At 41.0% G+C, this 20,855-nt stretch overlaps 1 protein-coding gene across 1 annotated transcript; it reads right to left on the reverse strand.

Annotated features, from left to right (window-relative positions):
- Positions 1-215: 215 nt before the first annotated feature.
- Dennd10 (DENN domain containing 10) lies at positions 216-18,919 on the reverse strand. The gene is made up of 7 exons (XM_019209044.2): positions 18,840-18,919; positions 12,652-12,800; positions 11,431-11,542; positions 9,019-9,119; positions 4,808-4,915; positions 2,519-2,613; positions 216-526 (listed from the first exon to the last, which is right to left on the reverse strand). Exons 2-7 carry the CDS (start codon positions 12,767-12,769, stop codon positions 350-352), a joined length of 711 nt encoding a protein of 236 aa, XP_019064589.1. The 5' UTR covers positions 12,770-12,800; positions 18,840-18,919; the 3' UTR covers positions 216-349.
- Positions 18,920-20,855: the final 1,936 nt, after the last annotated feature.

Genomic DNA, 20,855 nt, shown 5'->3' on the forward strand with positions numbered 1-20,855 from the left:
TTATGGCTACACAATGAGACAAACAGGAAATTGCAATAAAGGCTTTCGCATGTGCTGTGGTTTGCATGGGACTTGACAGAGCTTTTCCCCTTGTTCCAGACACCGGCCGGTTCGTAACGCCAGACGCGGCACTTACAGAGCTCTGTCCAACTCTGCAGCAGGCGGGACACTAATCAACCGGGAGAAAATCACAAGTATTTTCATGTGTTTCAGTGTTTTTCAGGTCATATCTCAATGCTTTCAATAAATCATTAAAAAATATAACATTTCCTCTGTTATTTTACATAGTTATGGATATTCAGAATGAGGAGAACTTTTTAACCGTCATCAGTGAGACTTTCTGTCTCAGTCAGATTTTCAGCATTTGTTCGGCTGCAGCTAGATGGTAAAGGAAGTTTTCCGTTGCTGGTGGAAATCGTTTTTGCTTTAATGCCTCCAAATTGAGGACTCGCTTTCCTCCATCATCCACAACTTCCGAAAATGGTGCTAGGTTGGTGAAGATTTCTTTTGTTTTGAGAGCAATATCCTTCAACAGAACAAGAAAATAGGCAACAGTTTTTAGCATCCCAAACAGAAACCCATTATGCACGCTCCCCCCACAGAATGCTGGTGACTTCCATTTCACCTCTTCCTCTATGAACCTGCCTCGTCTAGGTACCTCATCAAAGTGGAATCATGCAATGGCTGGCATTCTGTCCGAATGTCCTCAAAGTTCATTCATGATCTAACATGTATCAGGACGTCAGTCTTTTCTGAGGCTAAGACTCCATCGTATGTATATAACACATTTTGTTTGTCCTTTCATCTGCTGCCTTGGACTTGGGCTGTTTCTATCCTCATCATAACTAATGCTGCTTGCAACACTGGAATACGGAAATCAGCTGGGGCCCCTGCTCTCACCTCACTCGGGTCTATACCTAGAAGTGGGACTGCTGGGTCACATGCTCATTCTATGCTGATTGTTTTTTGGACAAATTTCTTCCCAGGAGTTATCAACGCCCAGGATAAGAAACCCAGCACCTTGCACGTGGACTTGATTCCTGGCCACTGAGTAACTCTCATCCCGCAGCTGAGAACTCACTGGAGCTCACTTTACATCATAGCTTTTTCCTGGCTTGGTGACATCAACTCCTAACTCGAATAGTTTTGAACCCCTATAACATGCTGAGCACTTTCACTTTCTCTCCCTAAGGTCACATTCATTATACTGAATCATTTATGTGTCACTTACAGTCCATGAGAAATACTCCTAACCCAAAAATCCAAAATTCATATTTACACACTTCACCACCACCGTGAAGAATAAATGTCTTACTGTAATGATGGGAGACTATGCTGATTCACATTGCAAGAAAAGGTATCATCAGAGTGTCAGTGTTTGGGTCCTCAGGAGAAGATCATCCACTCTTCTCGTCACGGCTCAACAGTGCTGCTGGGCAGACCCTGCCAAACTGTGGCCACCTTATCGTTCTGCGCGTGTCACCCCTCAAAGAGCTGCCTCATCCTCGTCCTAATATTCCCCACCTCAGTTCCTTGTTTCCATCACAGCATTTATCACGGCTCACATATCTTGCAGTGTGTTACTTTGTGGGTTTGTTTTTTTTTTGGTACTGGGGAATTGAACTCTGGTCCTTGCACTTGCGAGGCAGGCACCGGAATCACTGAGCTAAATCCCCAGCCAGGTCTCTTACTTTGTACTCATCGGCTCCACTAAAACAGGCTTTGTGAGGGCAGGCACTTTGCTCGCCATGTACCCACGCTGTCCCCTGCTCCACGAGTACTGCTGAGTAAGAGTACGCAAGTGATGAAATGCGCCACATGGGACCAAGGAAGTTGAGCCGCTTCTCAGAGAGGCCCCCTTGGTGGCACAAAGGTGCAGATAAAGGACGACAGTCTTCTAGGTGCTCCAGCCCTGGGGTCTGAGATGGGTCTGGATGAGCAGGGTTGGGGAAGACTGGGCTGGGAATGGATCCTCAGGAGGGGAGCGGGCCAAATGCAAGGGGGCTGCAGACAGGAGGGAGACCATGGTCCAGGGGATGGGCGTTGGCATCAAATGGAAATAAATGCCATTTGTGATCTCAGTCCGGCCCAGTCAGGAGAGGGTGCAAACGGAGCTGGCTCTGCTGGGTGACAGCAGTCTGGATTTTATGGTTACTGCTGTCCTGGAAACACTACAGTAGAGCTAAATTAGGACCACCTGTCCCATTCTCTATGCTCAGCAGCAGCACTGCCTTTAAAATTTGTCCTTCCATGAAAATTCAAGGAGGATATGCTCTGGCTGGCCCAAAAAAGCACTCCAACTTTGTAGCAGTTGTGTCTCTCATGACCAACACCATCCCCAGAGCCCACTAACTGAGCAGGGCTCACGGCCATGCACCTGCTCACAGTGGCCGTGCCGCAGACCAGAGCCTGAGCACCTGCTGCTGGCGACCCCTACACGCAGCAGAGAGGCTCGCTGTGCCACAGGCTGCCCAGCGAGGCTGCCGTGGAGCCCTGCTGAGGCAGGTGAAGGAGTTACCTGTATAACCTGGCTGTCTGACTTATCGGGGTCTTCCGCCGACTGGACAATGAGCTGACCAATTTCTTTGTGGAGTTTGCCCATCGTCATGGACTCTGGTGAGAGAATGAGAAGTGTGCTGTGTGAATACTTAGAAGTTTACATAATAAAAAATAATCAGGAATCTAACTGAAAACCTGACTGTATTGAGAGAATTCTCAAAAAACGGATAATCCTGCACATTTCCATTTTATCATTAAACACGTGGTGACATGCTAAAAGGTGAGACACAATCACCATTTATATACTTCATGGCCCAAAGAAAACACATCAGTGCTAAGTCCAATTTGACTATCCCACCCATCTGAGAATTATTTCTCTTGGGCCAGGGATTTAGCTCAGTGGCTCTGCACCTGGTCCTGAGTTCGATCCCTGGTACCAAAAAAAAAAAAAAATTTCCTTTTTTCTTTTTCTTTTTCTTTTTCTTTTTTTTTTGTACTGGGGATCGAACTCCAACCCTTGTGCTTGCAATGCAGGTGCCAGAACCACTAAGCTAAATCCCTAGCCACCCCCCCTTTTTTTTTTTAAAGACAAGGTCTCGTATATAGTTCAAGCTAGCCTGGAACTCACTACAATACTCCTGCCTCAGCCTCCAAAGTGCTGGGATTACAATCTTGTGTCACCACACCCAGCTAAGAATTATTTTTCTTTCCAGACAAAAGTATCATAAAAATTCTGACTACAAATAAGCTATGACTTTAGGCAAGAGCCTGACTTTTTGTTTAAGTCTTTACAGCACAGTAGTACATATCTATGGTACCAGCAATTGGGAGGCTGAGGCAGGAGGATCTCTACAAATTTGAGGCCAGTCTGGGCTACAAAGTGAGTTCAAGGGCAGTATGAACTATATAGTGAGACCTTGTCTCCAAAAGCCAGAGAGGGGGGAGGGAGAGGGGGAGAGAGAGGGAGACAGGAAGGGAGAGAGAGAGAGCACATGAGCTCGCACACCCCCAGAGAGAAAGAGGGAGGGAGGGGGAGAGGAGAGACAGGAGAGAGGAGGGGAGGAGGGGAAGAGGGAAGAGGAGGAAGGAAGAGGAGGAGGAGGAAGAGGGAAGAGGAAGAAGAGGGGAAGGAGGGGGAGGGGAGGAGGACAGAGAGGCTCAGGCACGAAGATTGAAAATTCAAGCTCAATCTAGGCAATATAGATTTTTTTTTGCCGGAACCAGGGATTGAACCCAAGATCTTGCACTTGTGAGGCAGGCATGGTACCACTGAGCTAAATCCCTGGCCCTCAACCTAGGCAATTTAGCATTTTAGCAAGACCTTGTTTCAAAACACAGAAAGGGTAAAGGTCCTGGTTCAATCCCCTGTCCCTTCCCCTCCCCAAATATTTAAATAGTGTCTTTCTGCTGGGGATGTTTTGAGAGAAGCGCTTCCCATCAGTTCTGCAGAAGCCAGCTGAGCATTCAGTGTTAAGGCCCTAAGAAACAAGGAAAGGAGCAAAAAGGTTACACTAACTATATTTATAGCAGGTGCTACTGTCTGCAGCAAGGTTAACAGCAAGTTTTCCCTGTCGCCACAGGGTCAACTCCTTTTGAATGGCATTGAGTAGATGAATGCATTTCACAGACTCAGTGCAACCATGGCAACAGGGAGATGGCCCTGCTCTCTGGTCTTCACCAGACATGTAGTCAGCCACTGCTTGTTTTCTATTCCTTTGGCTTTACAAACGCGCCTCCTAAAGACTTGATTCTACAGTTTCAATTTTCCATATGAATGTGCATCATGTTTGAAGTTTTAAAACAATGAAAAATATTCTGGTTTTATTAATTTGAAGTCACTAGATAAAACTTCAGAGGAGCTGGGCATGGTGGTGCACACCTGAGGAGCATGAGGAAGGAGAACTACCTCAACTTTGAGGTCAGCCTGGGCTACATAGTGAGTTCAAAGCCAGCCTGAACTACATAGTGAGACCCTGTCTCAAGAAACAAAAAACAGAACAAAACAAACAAACAAAAATCATGTCACATGATCTGTCTACCTAACAAAGTTCCCTAACCAGCCAGCACTCAGCAGCCTTCGCCTTTAGGGAAGAGGTAAGCAACCACACAAAAGCTATTATCAGTAATCCCATCTGTACTGCTAACACTTCTAGATCTGCAGGGGTAAATGCTAGTGTTCAGAATCCAGACACCAAATATCCCTCCAGCTTCACAGCGAAGGCCTCAATGTCTGCTTTTAGAGCGAACCTAAAAAGCACAACTGCTTGGCTGACATCTCCATCCACAATGGAACAGAGAGAGAACCAACCTTTCACAAGTGGAGCAATGGTGATCTCGCTCTCTGCCAGGTTCACAAACACATCATAAAGATCCAGTCGATTGCTCACCTCCAGGTCTACAAACCCAGCGACATAGCCTGCGTTACAAAGACGACCAAATTACTGGAAAGGAAAAAAAAATCACACCACAAACACATCCAAAACAGTAAACAGGCGCTTTTCTTAGTGATTTTAGATGAGAACATTAGCTGTTCCCTGAGGCATTTATTAAGACTACATTAGAGCTTGGCCTAACATGCTGCACCACTCTCAGAGGCTGAGGCAGAAGGATCAAGCCTTGAAACCCAACCTGCGCAACTTAGCCGGACCCTGTCTCAAAATAAAATATGGGCTGGTGCTGGTGGTGCACACCTGTAATCCCAGCATTTGGGAAGCTGATGCAGGAAGATCACTGTGAGTTCAAAGCCAGCCTGAACTACATAATGAGTAGTTTTTTGTTCGTAAAAATAAAAAACCAGAAAACTCCAAAATGGACCAGGGATGTAGCTTACTGCAAGGGTCTGGGTTCAACTCCCTGTACCATACACAGAAAAAACCATAAAAATGACTGTACTGGGCTGCAAGTGTAGCTCAGCAGCACAGTACCTGCCTGGCAAGCACAAAGTCTTGAGTTCAATTCCTCGTACAAAAAAAAATAAAATTAGTTACCTGAAGAAATTCACAAAATGTTCCCCAATTTGACTTGAGTGTCAAGGGACAAGACTGCAGTCAAGCACTTACTCTGCAGTCACCCAGGGCAGGAATGGCAGAGGAGGCAGAAGGCAGCAGGGACTCATAATCCACGCTTCTCCTGCAGATCTGAAAGCTCCACTGCCTGGGCTCTCAGGAGTAACATGGAAAAAGACACCATCTTTCACTACCCAGATCCAATACAGTATGTGTGAAAGAAATTAGTAGGCTTCTGAAATCAGTCTTAAGACAAAGGAACCCATCATAGAGCCACATAACTACAAAATGCTGGGGGGCGTGGTGGTGATGCTGAGTTTATTGTTTTGAGGACCTACTTATTACTACTAAATATTTAATTTATCAAGTAAGGACATTTAAACTATAATATCAATAAAACCCAAACTGGTTATGGAAAGCCAGACCCAGAGCAAACTACATTAGAAAATGCAACACACAGCAAAACGATACCGCTGGTTACAGAGAAAGGAGGAAATTATTCAATGTCCTGAGCCAAGTAGTCATCCAAGCCAAATGAAAAAAAATAAATAAAGAGGGTTAGGGGTGGAGCTCAGTAGGACAGCCAGTGCTTAACACACGCAAGACCCTGGATTCATTCCCTGGTGCTAAAAGAAAGAAAGCAAAGAAAAAATTAGAGCCCAAACTCACACATTACACACAAAAAAATAACTCCAGGTAAATTAAAGAACTAAATGGGAAAAAAATTTGAATAAGAACATATAGAAGTGCCAGGTACTTCTATAATCCCAGCACTTAGGAGACTGAGGCAAGAGGATTGCTGTGAGTTCAAGGCCAGCCAGCTACAAAGAGAGACCCTGTCCCACCAAAAAGTAAATAAATAAAAGTGTAACATAAACAACATGCTGTTTAGAGACATATTTTTATTGTGTGGCCATGGAGAGGAGTGAACCCAATAAGAAATCAAAGGAAAAGATAAGCTCTGAGTAGGAAAACAGGTGGAATGAGACAGTAAGGCACATGAAGTGTACTTAAAAACACTAAAATGCTGGGCGTGGTGGCACACACCTGTAATCCCAGCACTCGGGAGGCTGAGGCAGGAGGATCGCTATGAGTTGGAGACCAGCCTGGGCTACATAGTGAGTTCCAGGGCAGTTTCAACTACACAGTGAGACCCTGTCTCAAAAAACAAAAACAACAACAAAAAAAAAAAACCCCAAAACACTAAAACATCTCATCTTTTCACCTGTCTGGGAGGTCCATAAGTATTTTTATTTTTTATAATTTGCACAATCATTATATATTGTTTTATATTTAAGAAATATTTCCTAATTTGAAAAGCAACAACAAAAGTCTACTATTTATTACCATCTTATTTTTTTAACCATCATTTTTTTTAATGAAAAGACCTTTTAACATTATAAAAACATAGGGACTTGGCCCAGGATGTATGTAGCTCAGTGGCACTGTGCCTGCCTGGCAAGCATAAGGTCCTGAGTTCAATCCCCAGGATGAAGAAAAAAAAAAGGGGACCAGGGATTTAACTCAATGGTGCCACTGCCTGTGTCTTTTAAGTGCAAGGTCCTGAGTTTGAGCCCTGGTTCCACCTCCCCAAAAAAAGAAAAAAATAGGGACATAATAATCTTAATTTTAAAAATAAATAAGCCTGGTGTGGTGGTATAGACCTGTAATCCCAGCACTCAGGAAGCTGAGGCAGGAGGATCACTGCAAGTTTGAGGCCAGTCTGGGCTAACACAAAACAAAACAAACAAGTAAATAAGTAAATAAATAGTACCACTAGAGAAATGAGATTCCTATAGATATAAGTAACAATGTATTATTAAATTATTTCCAGAATCTTTTTCTTTTTTAGAGATTCAATAAGTAAATAACATCATTTAAAAATAAGTAACTTTCCTTGAAAAATTATGGAAAGGCTCAAAATAATGTCTAAATATTCAAAATCAAATCACTGATAAGAAAACTTTTAAAACTAGAAGTTAGAGCCAGATGTGGTGATGTACACCTATAATTCTAGCATGCTGGGAAACTGAGGCAGAAGGATTACGAATTCAAACCCAGACTGGGAAACTTAGCAATTTAGTAAGACTCTCTCAAAAAAAATAAAGAAAGCTAGGGGCCGGGGACTTAGCTCAGAGGTTCAGTGGCCTGCCTTGCAAGTACAAGGACCCGAGTTCAATCCCTGGTACCAAAAAAAAAAAAAGAAAGCAAGCTATTATCTAGAATATATAAAGAACTCAAAACAATCAGCCCCCCAAATATAAAGACCCATTTCAAAAATGGGCATCTGAAATGAACAGACATTTCTCAGACAAAGAAGTAAAAACAGCAAGTAAATATATGAAAAAATGTTCCACATCACTGGTCATTCGAGAGATGCAGATGAAAACAACACTGAGATTCCACCTCACCCCACAAAGAATGGCTGCTATCAAGAATTCAAACAATTACAAATGTTGGCAGGGTTGTGGGGAGAAAGAAACCCTTCTCCATTGTTGGTGGGAATGCAGACTGGTGCAACCACTATGGAAATCAATATGGAGATACCTCAAAGAGCTCGGACTAGAGGTTCCATTTGACCTAGCCATCCCTCTGCTGGGTATCTTGCCAAAAGAATTAAAAGAATCATATCACAGAGATATATGTGCACCTATGTTTATAGCGGCACAGTTTGTAATAGCTAAAACTTGGAAACAGCCCATTTGCCCATCAGTTGGAAAATGGATAAAGAAGATATGGTTTTTCTATAAAATGGAATATTAGCCATAAAGAATGAGAAATTAGATTCATTCATAGGAAACTGGATACATATTGAGGATATACTCCTAAGTGAAATAAATAAATCACACATGTGTAAATACCGAATAGTTTCTCTGGTGTGAAGAACTATAATAGTACATAAGATCCTAATGATATAATGGACAGTGTGAAATAGGAAGAAAGGAGCTAAAGGTGTAGGGAAAGTGGGAAGGGTAGGGGAAAGCTAATAAGGGAAAAGAAAAAAATATGAGAAAATGAAGAAATGGAAATGAAGTGTTTGTAAAGGGGGAGGGAGGAGGGGTGAAGGGAGGGCAGGGACAAGGGGAAAAAATGAGAACCTGTCATGTAAAGGTACAAGATCCCAATAATGAATGTAAATGTACTGTGTACCTACAATGTACCAATAAACTCAATGAGGAAAAAAAAAAAGAATAACGCTGAGAAAAGGACCGAAAGAAAAAAATTAAAAGTTCAAATATCTGGAAAAAAAAAAAGAAAGCTCAGTGTGAAGGGCCCTAGGTTCAATCCCCAGCACCAGAAAGATGGACAATCACACATCAATAGAACGAACTTGGGGCTCGGGCTAAAGCTCAGTGGTAGAGTTTTTGCACAATATGCAAAAAAACCTGGGTTTAATCCCTAGCACCATGCCCCCAAAGGAAAAGGTTAGAAGTTTACAGGGTAACAAAAGAGAAATGCTCCTTTAAGCAAACCCTCTTCTAAGCAGTCTTTTCTCCCAGGATGCACCAGCTACCTGTGCACATCTGCAGGGCTTCCAGCTCATCAGCATGGAGATGCACGTAAGAATGCAGGATGGTCCAGTCCTGTCGATGCCATACCAGGGCAGGCAGGGTCCTGGGGAATCAAGGCAAGAGCTCAATCACATGGTTACTGGCCCACACTGCTTCATCTCTTTCCGAGGAGGAAATAAGAAGGGTACAGTCCCACAGCTAGGCGGTGGCAGAGGTGAGAACAGACGTGCTAACGCCTCCAGACTTGCATTAAAGCAATGCCCTGTTTTAATATCTGCTTTTTGGGTCAGAATGGCTACAGAACTCTCAAGGTGAAACTTCTAAAGATCTCCATGGCGACAAAGAGCGATGTTGCTAGAGTTTCCCTCTCTATATATTACTCTGCAGAGTGCTAGAGAGAGGGAGAGGGAGCCTGGGGCTTAAATCCAAAGTGTTCCTTGAAAGTAGGAAACTATCTGAGCCAGCTGGGCCACATGTCTTCACTTTCACCACTGTGAGAAGGTGAGACAACAGGACTGCAAATTCAAGTCTAGCCTGGGAATTTAGTGACTTAGTGAGACCCTATCTTAAATACAAAATATCGGGCTGGAGATTTAGCTCAGTGGTTCTACCGCCTGCCTCGCAAGTGTAAGGTCCCAAGTTCGATCCCCAGTACCAAAGGAAAACCCAAAACCAAAACAAAACAAAACATAAAATATCAAAGGACTACGAATATTGCTCAAAGCAAAGATCTGGGGTTTCATATAAAGTACTGGGGGAAAGAAAAAAACAAGAAAAAAGTTGTAGCAAAACAAGTACTGAAAAAAACAAAAACTTAATCCATACAATAGAAGTAGAAACTGGAAACAAACAAAGAAACAAACAAACAAGTACTGAAGGAAGATGTGCCAAATTCATCCATGGTTTCAGGAATCCCTGGGTGTCCTACGACATCACAAGCTATAGCTACCTCAGTTAAAGAAATATAAACATAGGGGAAAGGTAACAGGATAGAATAACAGTTTGAAATGGAAGAGGGCAGGGTGAAAATTCTGGCTGTCTCATATAAGAGGCAATTATAATCACAACAATAATTTCTAACGCACTAAGGGCAAGACACATGCTAAGCACACTACATAAATTATTTCCAGTCCTAGAAAAAATGTATTGAAAAAAGTATTGGGACCCTCATTTTGCAGATAAAGAAACAGAGACTCAGAAACATTCAGTATCTTTTATGTAGTCACAGAGCTAAGTCACCCTTCTAAAACTTTTTCATGTTTTTCAGTACTGAGGACTGAAACCCAGGGCCTCCGCGCTGAGCTACATCTCTAGTTCTTTTTTATTTTTTGAGACAGTGTATCCCTAAGTTGCTAAACTGCTCAGTCTGGGCTCCAACTCATGATACGCCTGCTTTGGCCCCCAGAGTAACTGGATTCCCGGTGAGCAACACCACACCTGGCTCCCTCCCAGGACTTTAACCAAGGTCTCTCTGACCACGACGCCTTTCCCCTTTTCATTATCTTACCACTTAGGGTCTGCAAGCCTCAATTTTCTCATTCATATAATAGGGTAATAATACTTTCTTACCAAGTTATCATGAGTCAGTTCAATAATTTAAAATATCTTACATAACGCCTGGCATGCACAAATGCTATCTCCTCTTGCTTTTAAAAAAGGAGCTATGGGGCCGGGGATTTAGCTCAGTGGTTCTACCACTTGCCTTGCAAGCACAAGGACCCAAGTTTGATCCCCAGCATCAAAAAAGTAAAATAAAATAAAATAAAAAAGGAGCTATGAACAAGTTAGATTTAATAAACAAAGAGCCAACCCTGTTTTTCTTATAATCGAGTCTGATAAAACTGAACAGAAGAGGCCGGGGATTTAGCTCACTGGTTCTGCCGCCTGCCTTGCAAGCACAATGACCCGAGTTCGATCCCCAATACCAAAAATAAACAAACAAACAAACAACAAAACAAAACAAAACCGAATAGAAGGGACAACTTAGTTAAAACAGAAATCAGCAAACCATGGCCTATGGGCCAACTGCCTGCCTTTGTAAATAAAGTTTTATTGACACAGTCAGCTCATTCATTTATACTCATCTATGTTTGTTTGTGTGCCACCCAGGCAGCTGAGTAGTTGGGATAGAGACTGTATGGCTCACAAGCCTAAAATATTTTCTCTCTGGCAAGAAAATGTTTGCTAACTCTGCATGCTCTAAAATAGTCCTATTTCTAAAGTGAAAAAACCATCTGCCCCAATTCAATGACCTTGAACCACTAGATTGAAACTGAAGCATTAGACCAAAATGGCACTTCATTGCCAGACTAATGCACTATCCTATTTATATCAAATGTGCAACACAACACATAGGAATCTAGAATTCCAAACTGCCAAGAAATTTTGCACTTTTTAATAATGAGGTACAATACCTGGTAAAAGCCTGGACAGCTTCTATTTTGGGGTGATAGACGACAACTCGTTTTTTCAGCATCAGTGCCATGTGTAATATAACAGTTTCCATTCCAAATTGAGATACAATGTCTTAAAGAAAGAGCATAATGTTATTGCATTAAACATCATAAAACATAACATAAAATATTTTTGTCAAAATGAATTGTCACAGGAATGCAAAATTATTTTTGATACAGAGAATGTGTTCGTCTTTTTTTCCCCTGGTACCAGGAATCAAACTTAGGACCTTGTGCTTGCTAGGCAAGCAGAGCACCACTGAGCTACATCCTGCCCCTCAGAGAATGTGTTTAGGCAAAAAGTAGTAGTACAGAAGCACCTCATTTGGTGGGTGGGCATAGATATCCAAATGCTGGATGCACAGATGAAGTGGAATAAATAAGATGAAGAAGCTATGTCTTTTAGTGTCATGAAAAAGTTCTAATTAAAAAAAGAAATGTTTGGGCCGGGCATGGTGGCGCACGCCTGTAATCCCAGCACTCGGGAAGCTGAGGCAGGAGGATCGCTGTGAGTTCAAGACCAGCCTGGTCTATATAGTGAACACCAGGAAAGTCTCAACTACATAGTGAGACCCTGTTTAAAAAAAAAAAAAAAAAAAAAGAAATGTTCACTAACTCCCTGCCCCATGACATTACTTCAGTCCTTTTCAGCTAGCTTGAAGAACACCGGACGCCTCAACAAGATGCTGAAACCAAAAGGACAACAGATCAAGAGCAGATGGGCAGGCACTGAGGGAGGCGGTGAAGAGGGCAGCCTCACCTTCAGGGTCCCTCTCTCCTCTCTCTCTCAAGGACCCCGAAGTCCCCTGGCTGCCTCTGCTGTTCTGTCCTTTCCAGCTAGTATCTGGATGAGGGACTCCAGCCAGAGGCTTGAGCTCTTTAGATGGAAGAGATAACCGCTAAGATCCAGGGAAAGAACAACTATAGAAGTCAGTAGAGACCCAAACCATGGTGAAAGAACTTCCCAGAGTAACAGAATATAGAAAGAATGCTCCCAAAATGTTTTCCTTTGACAGAATTCTAACTCAGTAAGGCAATATGGGAGTTAGAATACCCTCCTATATAGGAAAACAAGTACACAGATGAAAATAATGCATGGAAAGAGGGCACTAGTCTGGTGAGAGGTTGTCCTTGGCTCAGCATTTTGTTGTGGGCCTGAGTTTTTGCTTCTTTCTTTTTTACCTTTGATGGAGCCTGCAAGGTATGCCTTTCGAGCATCAAAATCCTTGCTAAGGAAGGAGCCATTTTCTTCACTCTGACATATCCCCTTTGTGAGAATTGCAATATAACTCTCCATCATTTTAACCGGGCTCCCATGCTTCAAGTACGCTCTGTAAGAAAGGACAAAAACGACTGCTTTAGCTTGGCATGAAGACAAGGAGATATGCAACAAGGCTAGCCAAGGGAACTTTCTAAAAAAACCTAAAGCCAACATGCTAACACATTTCTGAGTGCCTGAGTCTTTTTACAGCATATATTAGATCCCTAATTTAGTTAGAAATTCTATGTACTAGAACAACATGTCAGAGGGGCTGGGGATTTAGCTCAGTGGTTCTGCCACCTGCCTCATAAGCGCAAAGTCCAGAGTTCGATCCCTGGTACAAAACAAAACAAAACAACATGACAGATCTTAAACAGTTCTTTGAAGGCAGTTCTTTCCTTGTTATCTAGAGAACAGTGTGGTAGTATCCTATAGCAGGATTAACTATGGACTTTGGTTTTGCAGTGCTGGGGTTGAAGTCAGTGCCTTAAGCACACTAGATGACTGGTCTATTACTGAGCTACAACCCCCAGCCCAATCACGGTCTTTTGTGACCTCATTACTCTCAATAACATCACATTCTTATCTCTTTTTATGTCTCATGTTCACAACTGGTGTCCTTAGTCACACAACTCTGTTTTATTGCTGCAATTTCCTTTGACAAGAAAGGAGTTTTATGCATTGTTCACAGAGAAAGCAGTAATTATATGTAGAACCCATACTTATTATCAGAGCTCCCAGAGGTAGCTATATTTAGATAATTAAGAAATCCAAGCTCTTTAAGTTTCCAGTGATAAATGCACATTAGAGACATTTGTCATCAATTTAAGACTTCCAGAAAATGCTGACAGGAAACTGGCTACATTTATAGCCCACATGTGGAGTCAGTCACTTCCCCCTTGAAGTTTCTTCCAGTGAACAACTACAACTAAATTTGGCTTGAGAAACATGACTGGGGGCTCAGGGTGCAGCTCAATGACAAAGTGTATGTTTATCATGCAGGTGGCCCTGGGTTCAACCCTCAGCACCTCCTTCCTCCAAAAAAAAACCAGGCATGACTGGGTCCACTTGGGTCTTTCAGCAAACAATATGACAAAGGATGAGGAATAAAATAAAACTGACATTTAGAACAGATAATTTGAGAATTTATTGCAGACTGAGTAAAAAAAGGAAAAATCTTATTTTTAACAGATTACCTAATTTTGTCAATCATCAGTTTTGTTTTGGTTTTTTTGGTGGGGGTGGTTAACAAATTATTTCAACTGACAAATTCAGGAAAAAGAGGTAGAGAGGGCCAGGGGGTTAGCTCAGTGGTTCTGCCACCTGCCACGCAAGCACAAGGTCCTGAGTTCGATCCCTGGTACCAAAAGAAAGAGGTGGAGAACAATGAATAGTGGCCTTTCATATACAAAAACTCATAAACTAAAATACAAGCTTATTTATAGGGAGAAAGCCTCTCTGGTAGGATATAAAAGAGAGTACAGGGGTTATGTGTGGATGGGTAGGGAGAAAAAACTTTTGTATTATTGGTATATTTAATCATGTGCTTTATTTTTAACACCAAAGATACTGCCATTAACATTACAAAATATGAAAAAAATAAAAACTACACAGGAATGGACAAGACAAACATAAGAAAGTTGGTGGGGGGCCTGGGATTTAGCCCAGTGGTTTTGTTGCCTACCTCACAAGCCCAAGGTCCCAAGTTGGATCCCCAGTACCAAAAAAAAAAAAAAGGCAAAAACCAACTTTGTGGGATGAGATGACTTCCTACAATCCTGGACCACGAGAGATAAAACAGACAGAAGAATCCCTCAAAATTACTCTACAGAAGAACCACACAGGGCAATTCAGGACGTTGTTCAGATGGACACCCACAAGTTGCTGCACCTGACTGGACTGATTCTAAGTGTGCACAAAACTTGTGTAACTATTATGAGTTGAAAACGTAATACACTAATCTAAACAAACACACACACACACACACAGCTGGGTGTGGTAATGTTCACCTAAAATCCCAGCACTCTAGGAGGCTGATGTAGGACTGCAAGTTAGCCCAGCCTGGGCAACTTCATGACTTAGTAAGACCCTGTCTCAAAATAAAAAATAAAAAAGACCTGGGTATATTTGCTCTCATTCTTTTTGCTCTGGGATGGGAGAGGAGAATCCAAAATATTGCAATGCCATGGCACTGCAGAAGGTACAAACCTTCCAGGCTTCCTTATGGGGTCTGAAGTCACCTTACCTTCTAGACTCCAAGATATTCAGCCAAGTCATCCAACCCGATTCAACCAAATAAAATAGGAGACTAGTGTTTGTGCAAAAATATCACTCTGGTATTTTCATTCTTTCTCAGTAGTAATAATAACCTCCCTTTATGTCTATACCACACTGGAAGACACCTGTTTATATTCCACAGTGAGCCAATATACAATACCTGGAATTTATCTTGTAACAGAAAGAAGTCTTTCTTATTGTGGCTAGCTGCATAAACAGTAAAATCTCATTTGGTCAAAATACAATCTAATTGGAAACCCTTAGGTAATGAGGTTTTGTTTTGAAGGGTGTGTGTGTGTGTTTGTGTGTGTGTGTGTATTAGTGAGGGGATACAAGCATGAAAAACGTAAAAAGGTAACCATTTATTGGGCTTTTGTTATTTTAAAGTACCAGGGATTGAACCCAGAGCCTTTAATTTGCTAGGTAAGCACACTACCATTGAGCTACTACACATCCCCAGCCTATTTGCTGGACTTATAGTGGCAAAAAACAGAAACAATTCTCTTTACCTCCTCACAAAACTACTGGGTGACAGCCTAAGGGCCAGAGCTTATATATAATAGCTAGAATTACAATTGTACCTAGTGATAATATTAAATGATAATAATAACACTAAATCTAAAATCTTGTTAAAGCCTTTAAAAAAAAACTTGTTAAAGCCTTTATTATTAAAGAAAAAGCCAATATCCCTAATATATTTTCATTAAGTCCACTAGATATACTCCAAAATATGAGAGGTCAGGGCCAGGCATTTAGCTCAGTGGTTCCATCAGCTGCCTTGCAAGCATAAGGTCCCAAGGTCACAAGGTCCCCATACCAAACAAAACAAAACAAACAAACAAAGAAAAATATAAGAGGTGGACTGGTATATATATATTTTTCTGGATTTATTTTTTCCATTAAGTTTAGACTGGTATATTTTATTTTATTTATTTATTTATTTTTGGTTTTTTGAGACAGGGTCTCACTATGTAGTTGAGACTGACCTGAAACTCACTGTGTAGCCCAGGGGGGTCTCGAACTCACAGTGATCCTCCTGCCTCAGCCTCCTGAGTGTTGGGATTACAGGCATGCGCCACCACGCCCAGCCTAGACTAGTATAGTTTCAACAGCTGGGGCAAAACTAAAGGCATCTACTTGAATGATGACTAAACCTTCTGAATTTCCCAGCCCCTCAGCATTCCAGCTGAAAAATATTTTCCTATGCTTTAACCTAATTCAAAATGTCTAAGGGGCTGAGGATCTGGCTCAGTGGTTCTGCCGCCTGCCTTGCAAGCATAAGGGCCCAAGTTCGAGCTCCGGTACCAAAAAAAGAAAAAAAAAAAAAAAGATACAAAATGTCTATTAACTTTCCTCAAAATAATCATCTCACATAAACCTGAACACATATGAACCAAATTACCACTTCACAAGGCACTTAACTTGCCCACCTGCTAAGGAAACTCCAGGACTAGAAGTGGGGAGAAATAAGACGCCCAAAGTGCCAAGCGTGCAAACTGCTTCCCCAAGCCCATTGCCACAAATTACAGGAGAAATCAATAAAGCAGAAGGGAAAGTACTCTACAAAACAGCTTCTGCAGGGCTACTCTAGATTAAGTCAGGGAAACAGAGGGTTGATATTTTGCTTCCTCATATAGAAATCTGCTGTGTAACTACTGAAGGAGATCTCCATTTTGGTATATTAGCATTTAACACAATTTTCATACAGACCTACACAATATCCTAGTGAAGGCGGCATATTTCTCTGGGTTAAAATCTTTGGCGGTCAGAACAATAGAAAAATGAGTCACCTGTCCAAAGAAACAAAAGAAGTACACTTTAAAAAGATATTTTAATAGAAGTTAATACATATTTTAATGAAATAATTTTATTTCTCTATTCTACCAACCCTCTAGTACAATGCCAGCATTAAAAGGAAAAGACCAAGGGACTGAACTCGGGTCCTTGTGCTTGCAAGACAGGAAGTGGAACCACTGAGCTAAATCCCTGGCCCAAGGCCAAAATTTTAAAAGTCTTCTTTGCTTCACCATAATTTTATTTGTATTGTATTTATGTGTGCATATATTATTATACATACATTTATTTCCCACATAAGAGTAGTTTTAGAAAAATTTTTTTCAAAAATATTTCATTAAAATATCAAAAATAGGTTCCTATTGAACATACCCTAAACTGACCAAAACAGAAGTACAATGCTAAATCAGACCTAGCAATTAGCAACTCTTTTCATGAATGAGTTAAAAGGATGGAAAACAAAACACATCTCAGTACAATGAAGTAATTCTGTAGAGTGGTCCAATCTAAAGACTACTACTATCCCTGAGTTCAATCCCCAGTACAAAAAAATTTATTTACATTCTTCTATTACTGAAAATACAAATTTTGGATGGTCATAACCCTGATATTTCCATTAATGAGACCAAATTTAGAACTTTATAAAATGCAAAGCATTGAAGAAATACATTTTTTAAAAATCATATTTTGAAGTACAAAACTAATTTTTCTGTTTTCAAATCTGAAAACCAGATGTGATACTGACACTGCTGTAATGTGGCAATCTGGAATGAAAAACACGGAATGAATCCAGTTGAGGCTGCATCAAGACTTCTCAGGGTCGAGTGTGGTTGCACTCGCCTGTAATCCAGCATTCTGGGACACTGAGGCAGAAGGATCTCAACTCTGGGCCTGGCTTAAGCAACTTAGTGAACCTGGCTCAAAACAAAAAATGAACAGAAAAAGGAGGGGAGAGGGCTGAGAATGCATCTCAGCATGAAATTCCTAGGTTCAGTCCTCAGTACCAAGGAGGAAAAAGCCATGCTGCATAAAGTATCATTATGATCAAAATATTAACCCTGAAAAGGGAAAAAAAGTCTCCCCACTTTTTGCCAGAGGCTCAGCCACTTTGCTCCAATCCTCTTTTCTTTGTAAAAATCTGCCTACTTGGGGTCAAGAAAGTTCATGACAGTCACACAAGTTTTCTCGCATTGATACTATTCATATCAATAAAATACCATTAAAGCCTACTTAATTTCCTTAATTATACCTCTAAATTTTTTTTTTTTTTTTTTGGTATGAGGATTGAACTCAGGTATCTGTGGCTTTCAAGGCAGGTGGCAGAAACAGTGAGCTAAATCCCCAGCTCACATCTCTAAATTTTTAACATATCTTTATCATCCACAAGCAAATGAAAAAAAAAAAAAAAAACCCAAAATTTCTTATTCTGTGCCAAGATTATATCCTCTGAAATAGTTTTTAATGGTGGAAAAATGCTTCTTTCCACTTTTTTTTTTTGGTTTCATGAGACAAGGTTTCACTATGTAGCTCAGGCTGGCCTCGAACTCATGGTAATCCTCCTACCTCAGAGTCTTGAGTGTTGGGGTAAGAGGCATGTGTCACCACCCCTAGCTGCTTCTTTCCACTTTTAATCAAAGCCATGGCTTTGAAACTACATTTCTACTCCTTCAGACTATAACTTGACAAAGGGAAAAGACCCCTGTATTGCTTACTACTCTACCAACCATAATAATTATGTGGGTGGGGATATTGAGGGATTGAACCCAAGGGCACTCTGCCACTGAGCTATCCCCCCTCCCTTTTTTATTTTATTTTTGATACAGGATCTCACTAAGTTGCCTGGGCTGGCCTCAAACAAATCCCAGTGGCCAGGATTATGGATATAGGCTACCATGTTCAGCCATGATAGATATTTCTGTGTAAAGGAAAACATTCCTAGTGAACATAATAGTTAATATTTTCAAATGCATTCTGTGATAAAGCTAAGAGTTACTGAAATAATCAAACTTTTTTTTTTTTTAACTTTAAGCAGTCATACCTTTTTCAAAACTGAAGAATCTGGAACTTCAACTGTTGTGATATAAAACCACGTTCTTCTGTACTGGCCAAACACAAAGGGATGGAGAGGTGTGTTTTCATCTGTAAGGCAGCATTTTCTGAGCAGCAGATTCCTCAGTGCAGCTGTCGTGGAAGGATAACACCACACCCACAGTACTTCTCCATTTGTGTCCTTTTCTATGGTGGAAAGATGGTCACTGAGAATGTCAAACAGCAGCAAGGAAGTGAATTGATTGGTTACTTAGAAGCACTTAGTGGAATCAGTTTTAATATCTCATTTTACAAAGCAACCAACAGAAGTTGAGACCCCGAACCCCAGTGAATTCATGATTTTGAACATTAGGCCACCTGAATAAAAAAGCTTTTTATGACAAGCCATGAATGAAAATCTATTTGTGTAAATGTATTAGTATATGTATTATTAGTAATTTATAATATGATTATATTCATCACAGGGAGTTGGTATATGCACATTAACACATCTTAATTCTTTTTAAATCCCCTTTCCCTGTTCCCCATTCTGTTGAACCCCTTCCTATTTTCAAAAGATCTTTTTCCATTATCTCTCTTTCTTTTTTTTTTTTTTTTTTTTTTTGGTACCGGGGATCAAACTCTGGTCCTTGTGCTTTCAAGGCAGGTGGCGGCACCACAGAACTAAATCCCCGGCCCTCCATTATCTTTTATTTTATATTTTACCTTGGGTTTCTCATATAAGAGAAACCATACAATATTTAAGCTTCTAAGTCTCATTTATTTCACTAAACATTAGAGTGGGTTTTTTTTGTTTTTGTTTTTGTTTTTTTGGAACCAGGGATCAAACTCGAGACCTTGCACTTGCAAGGCAGGTAGTAGAATCACTGAGCTAAATCCCCAGCCCAACATTAGAGTCTTAAGGTGTACCCATTTCCTCCCTACTGACTCAAATTTTTACTTCTTTATGGCCGAGTAGTACTCCACTGAGTATAAATATAACATTTTTTTCATCCTTTCATGTGTTGATGAAAATACAGGATGCTTCCAAGATTTAGCAATTATGAACTGTGCTGCTATAAACATGGGTATGCATGGATCACTGTAATATGATGTTTTTAATTCTTTTGGGAAGATACCTAGAAGGAAAACAGCTGGGTTAAATGGAATTCCTATTTTTAGTTTTTGAAGAATATCCATATTGATATTCATAGTGGTGGTAATAGTTTAGATTCCCACCAGCAACGTAGTAAAAGGCGAAAGATTTATACAATTTGAAAAGAAGCCAGAGTATCCCCACCAACAACATAGAAGGGTTCCTTTTTCCATGCAGCCTTGCCAGCCATGAGTGAAAATTTAGCCTTAGACATCTGGTACAGCTCCTCCCTATCTCCTACCCTACACATGCTTATCCGTTTATAATTACATTAAGTTTTTATTTAGTTGGAAGAATCTAATATAGAATTCTATATAGAAAAGGTTTGCTTAAGAAAAAAAAAAAGAGGGGCCAGGTGTGGTGGCACACGCCTGTAATCCCAGCAGTGAGAGGCTGAGGTGGGGGGGTGGCCATGGGTGCCAAAGGGAGGACCTGCCTCAAAAAATCAAGAGAGAGAGGGAGGGAGGGAGAGGGGGAGAGGAGGAGGGGGTAGAGGGGGAGAGAGAGAGACAGACAGACAAAGAAAAGACTGGGGATGTAGGACAGTGGTACAGCCCTTGCTAACAGATCCTGGGTTCCATCCACAGCATTACAAACAAAAGTTTGTTAAAAACCAAAAATGAAGATGGTGTCATTTCTTTTGAATCACGTTACAAATCAATTGTACAAATTAGGTATTTAAAAATTTATTTGGTGCTGCCAGGGATGGAACCAAGTCTTCAGATGGATCAGGCAAGCTCTATCACTGAATTACATCCCTATCTCCTAAAAAGATTTTAAAAATAAAGATAAAGATGGGTTGGGGATTTTGTTCAGTGGTTCCACTGCTGGCCTCTCAAGCACAAGGACTTGAATTCGACCCCCAGTAAA

Source organism: Fukomys damarensis, unplaced genomic scaffold (assembly GCF_012274545.1).
Source record: "Fukomys damarensis isolate Sample0158 unplaced genomic scaffold, DMR_v1.0_HiC HiC_scaffold_8, whole genome shotgun sequence".
In the NCBI taxonomy this organism is placed as follows: Eukaryota; Metazoa; Chordata; class Mammalia; order Rodentia; family Bathyergidae; genus Fukomys; species Fukomys damarensis.

Excerpts from the sequence above, each read along its gene's own strand:
- Dennd10 (XM_019209044.2), bottom strand. The coding sequence starts at position 12,769 with ATGATGGAGAGTTATATTGCAATTCTCACAAAGGGGATATGTCAGAGT. Across the intron at positions 9,120-11,430 it reads GCTGTCCAGGCTTTTACCAG|GACCCTGCCTGCCCTGGTAT; the intron begins GTATTGTACCTC and ends TTGATTCCCCAG. Across the intron at positions 527-2,518 it reads CAGACAGCCAGGTTATACAG|GATATTGCTCTCAAAACAAA; the intron begins GTAACTCCTTCA and ends GTTCTGTTGAAG.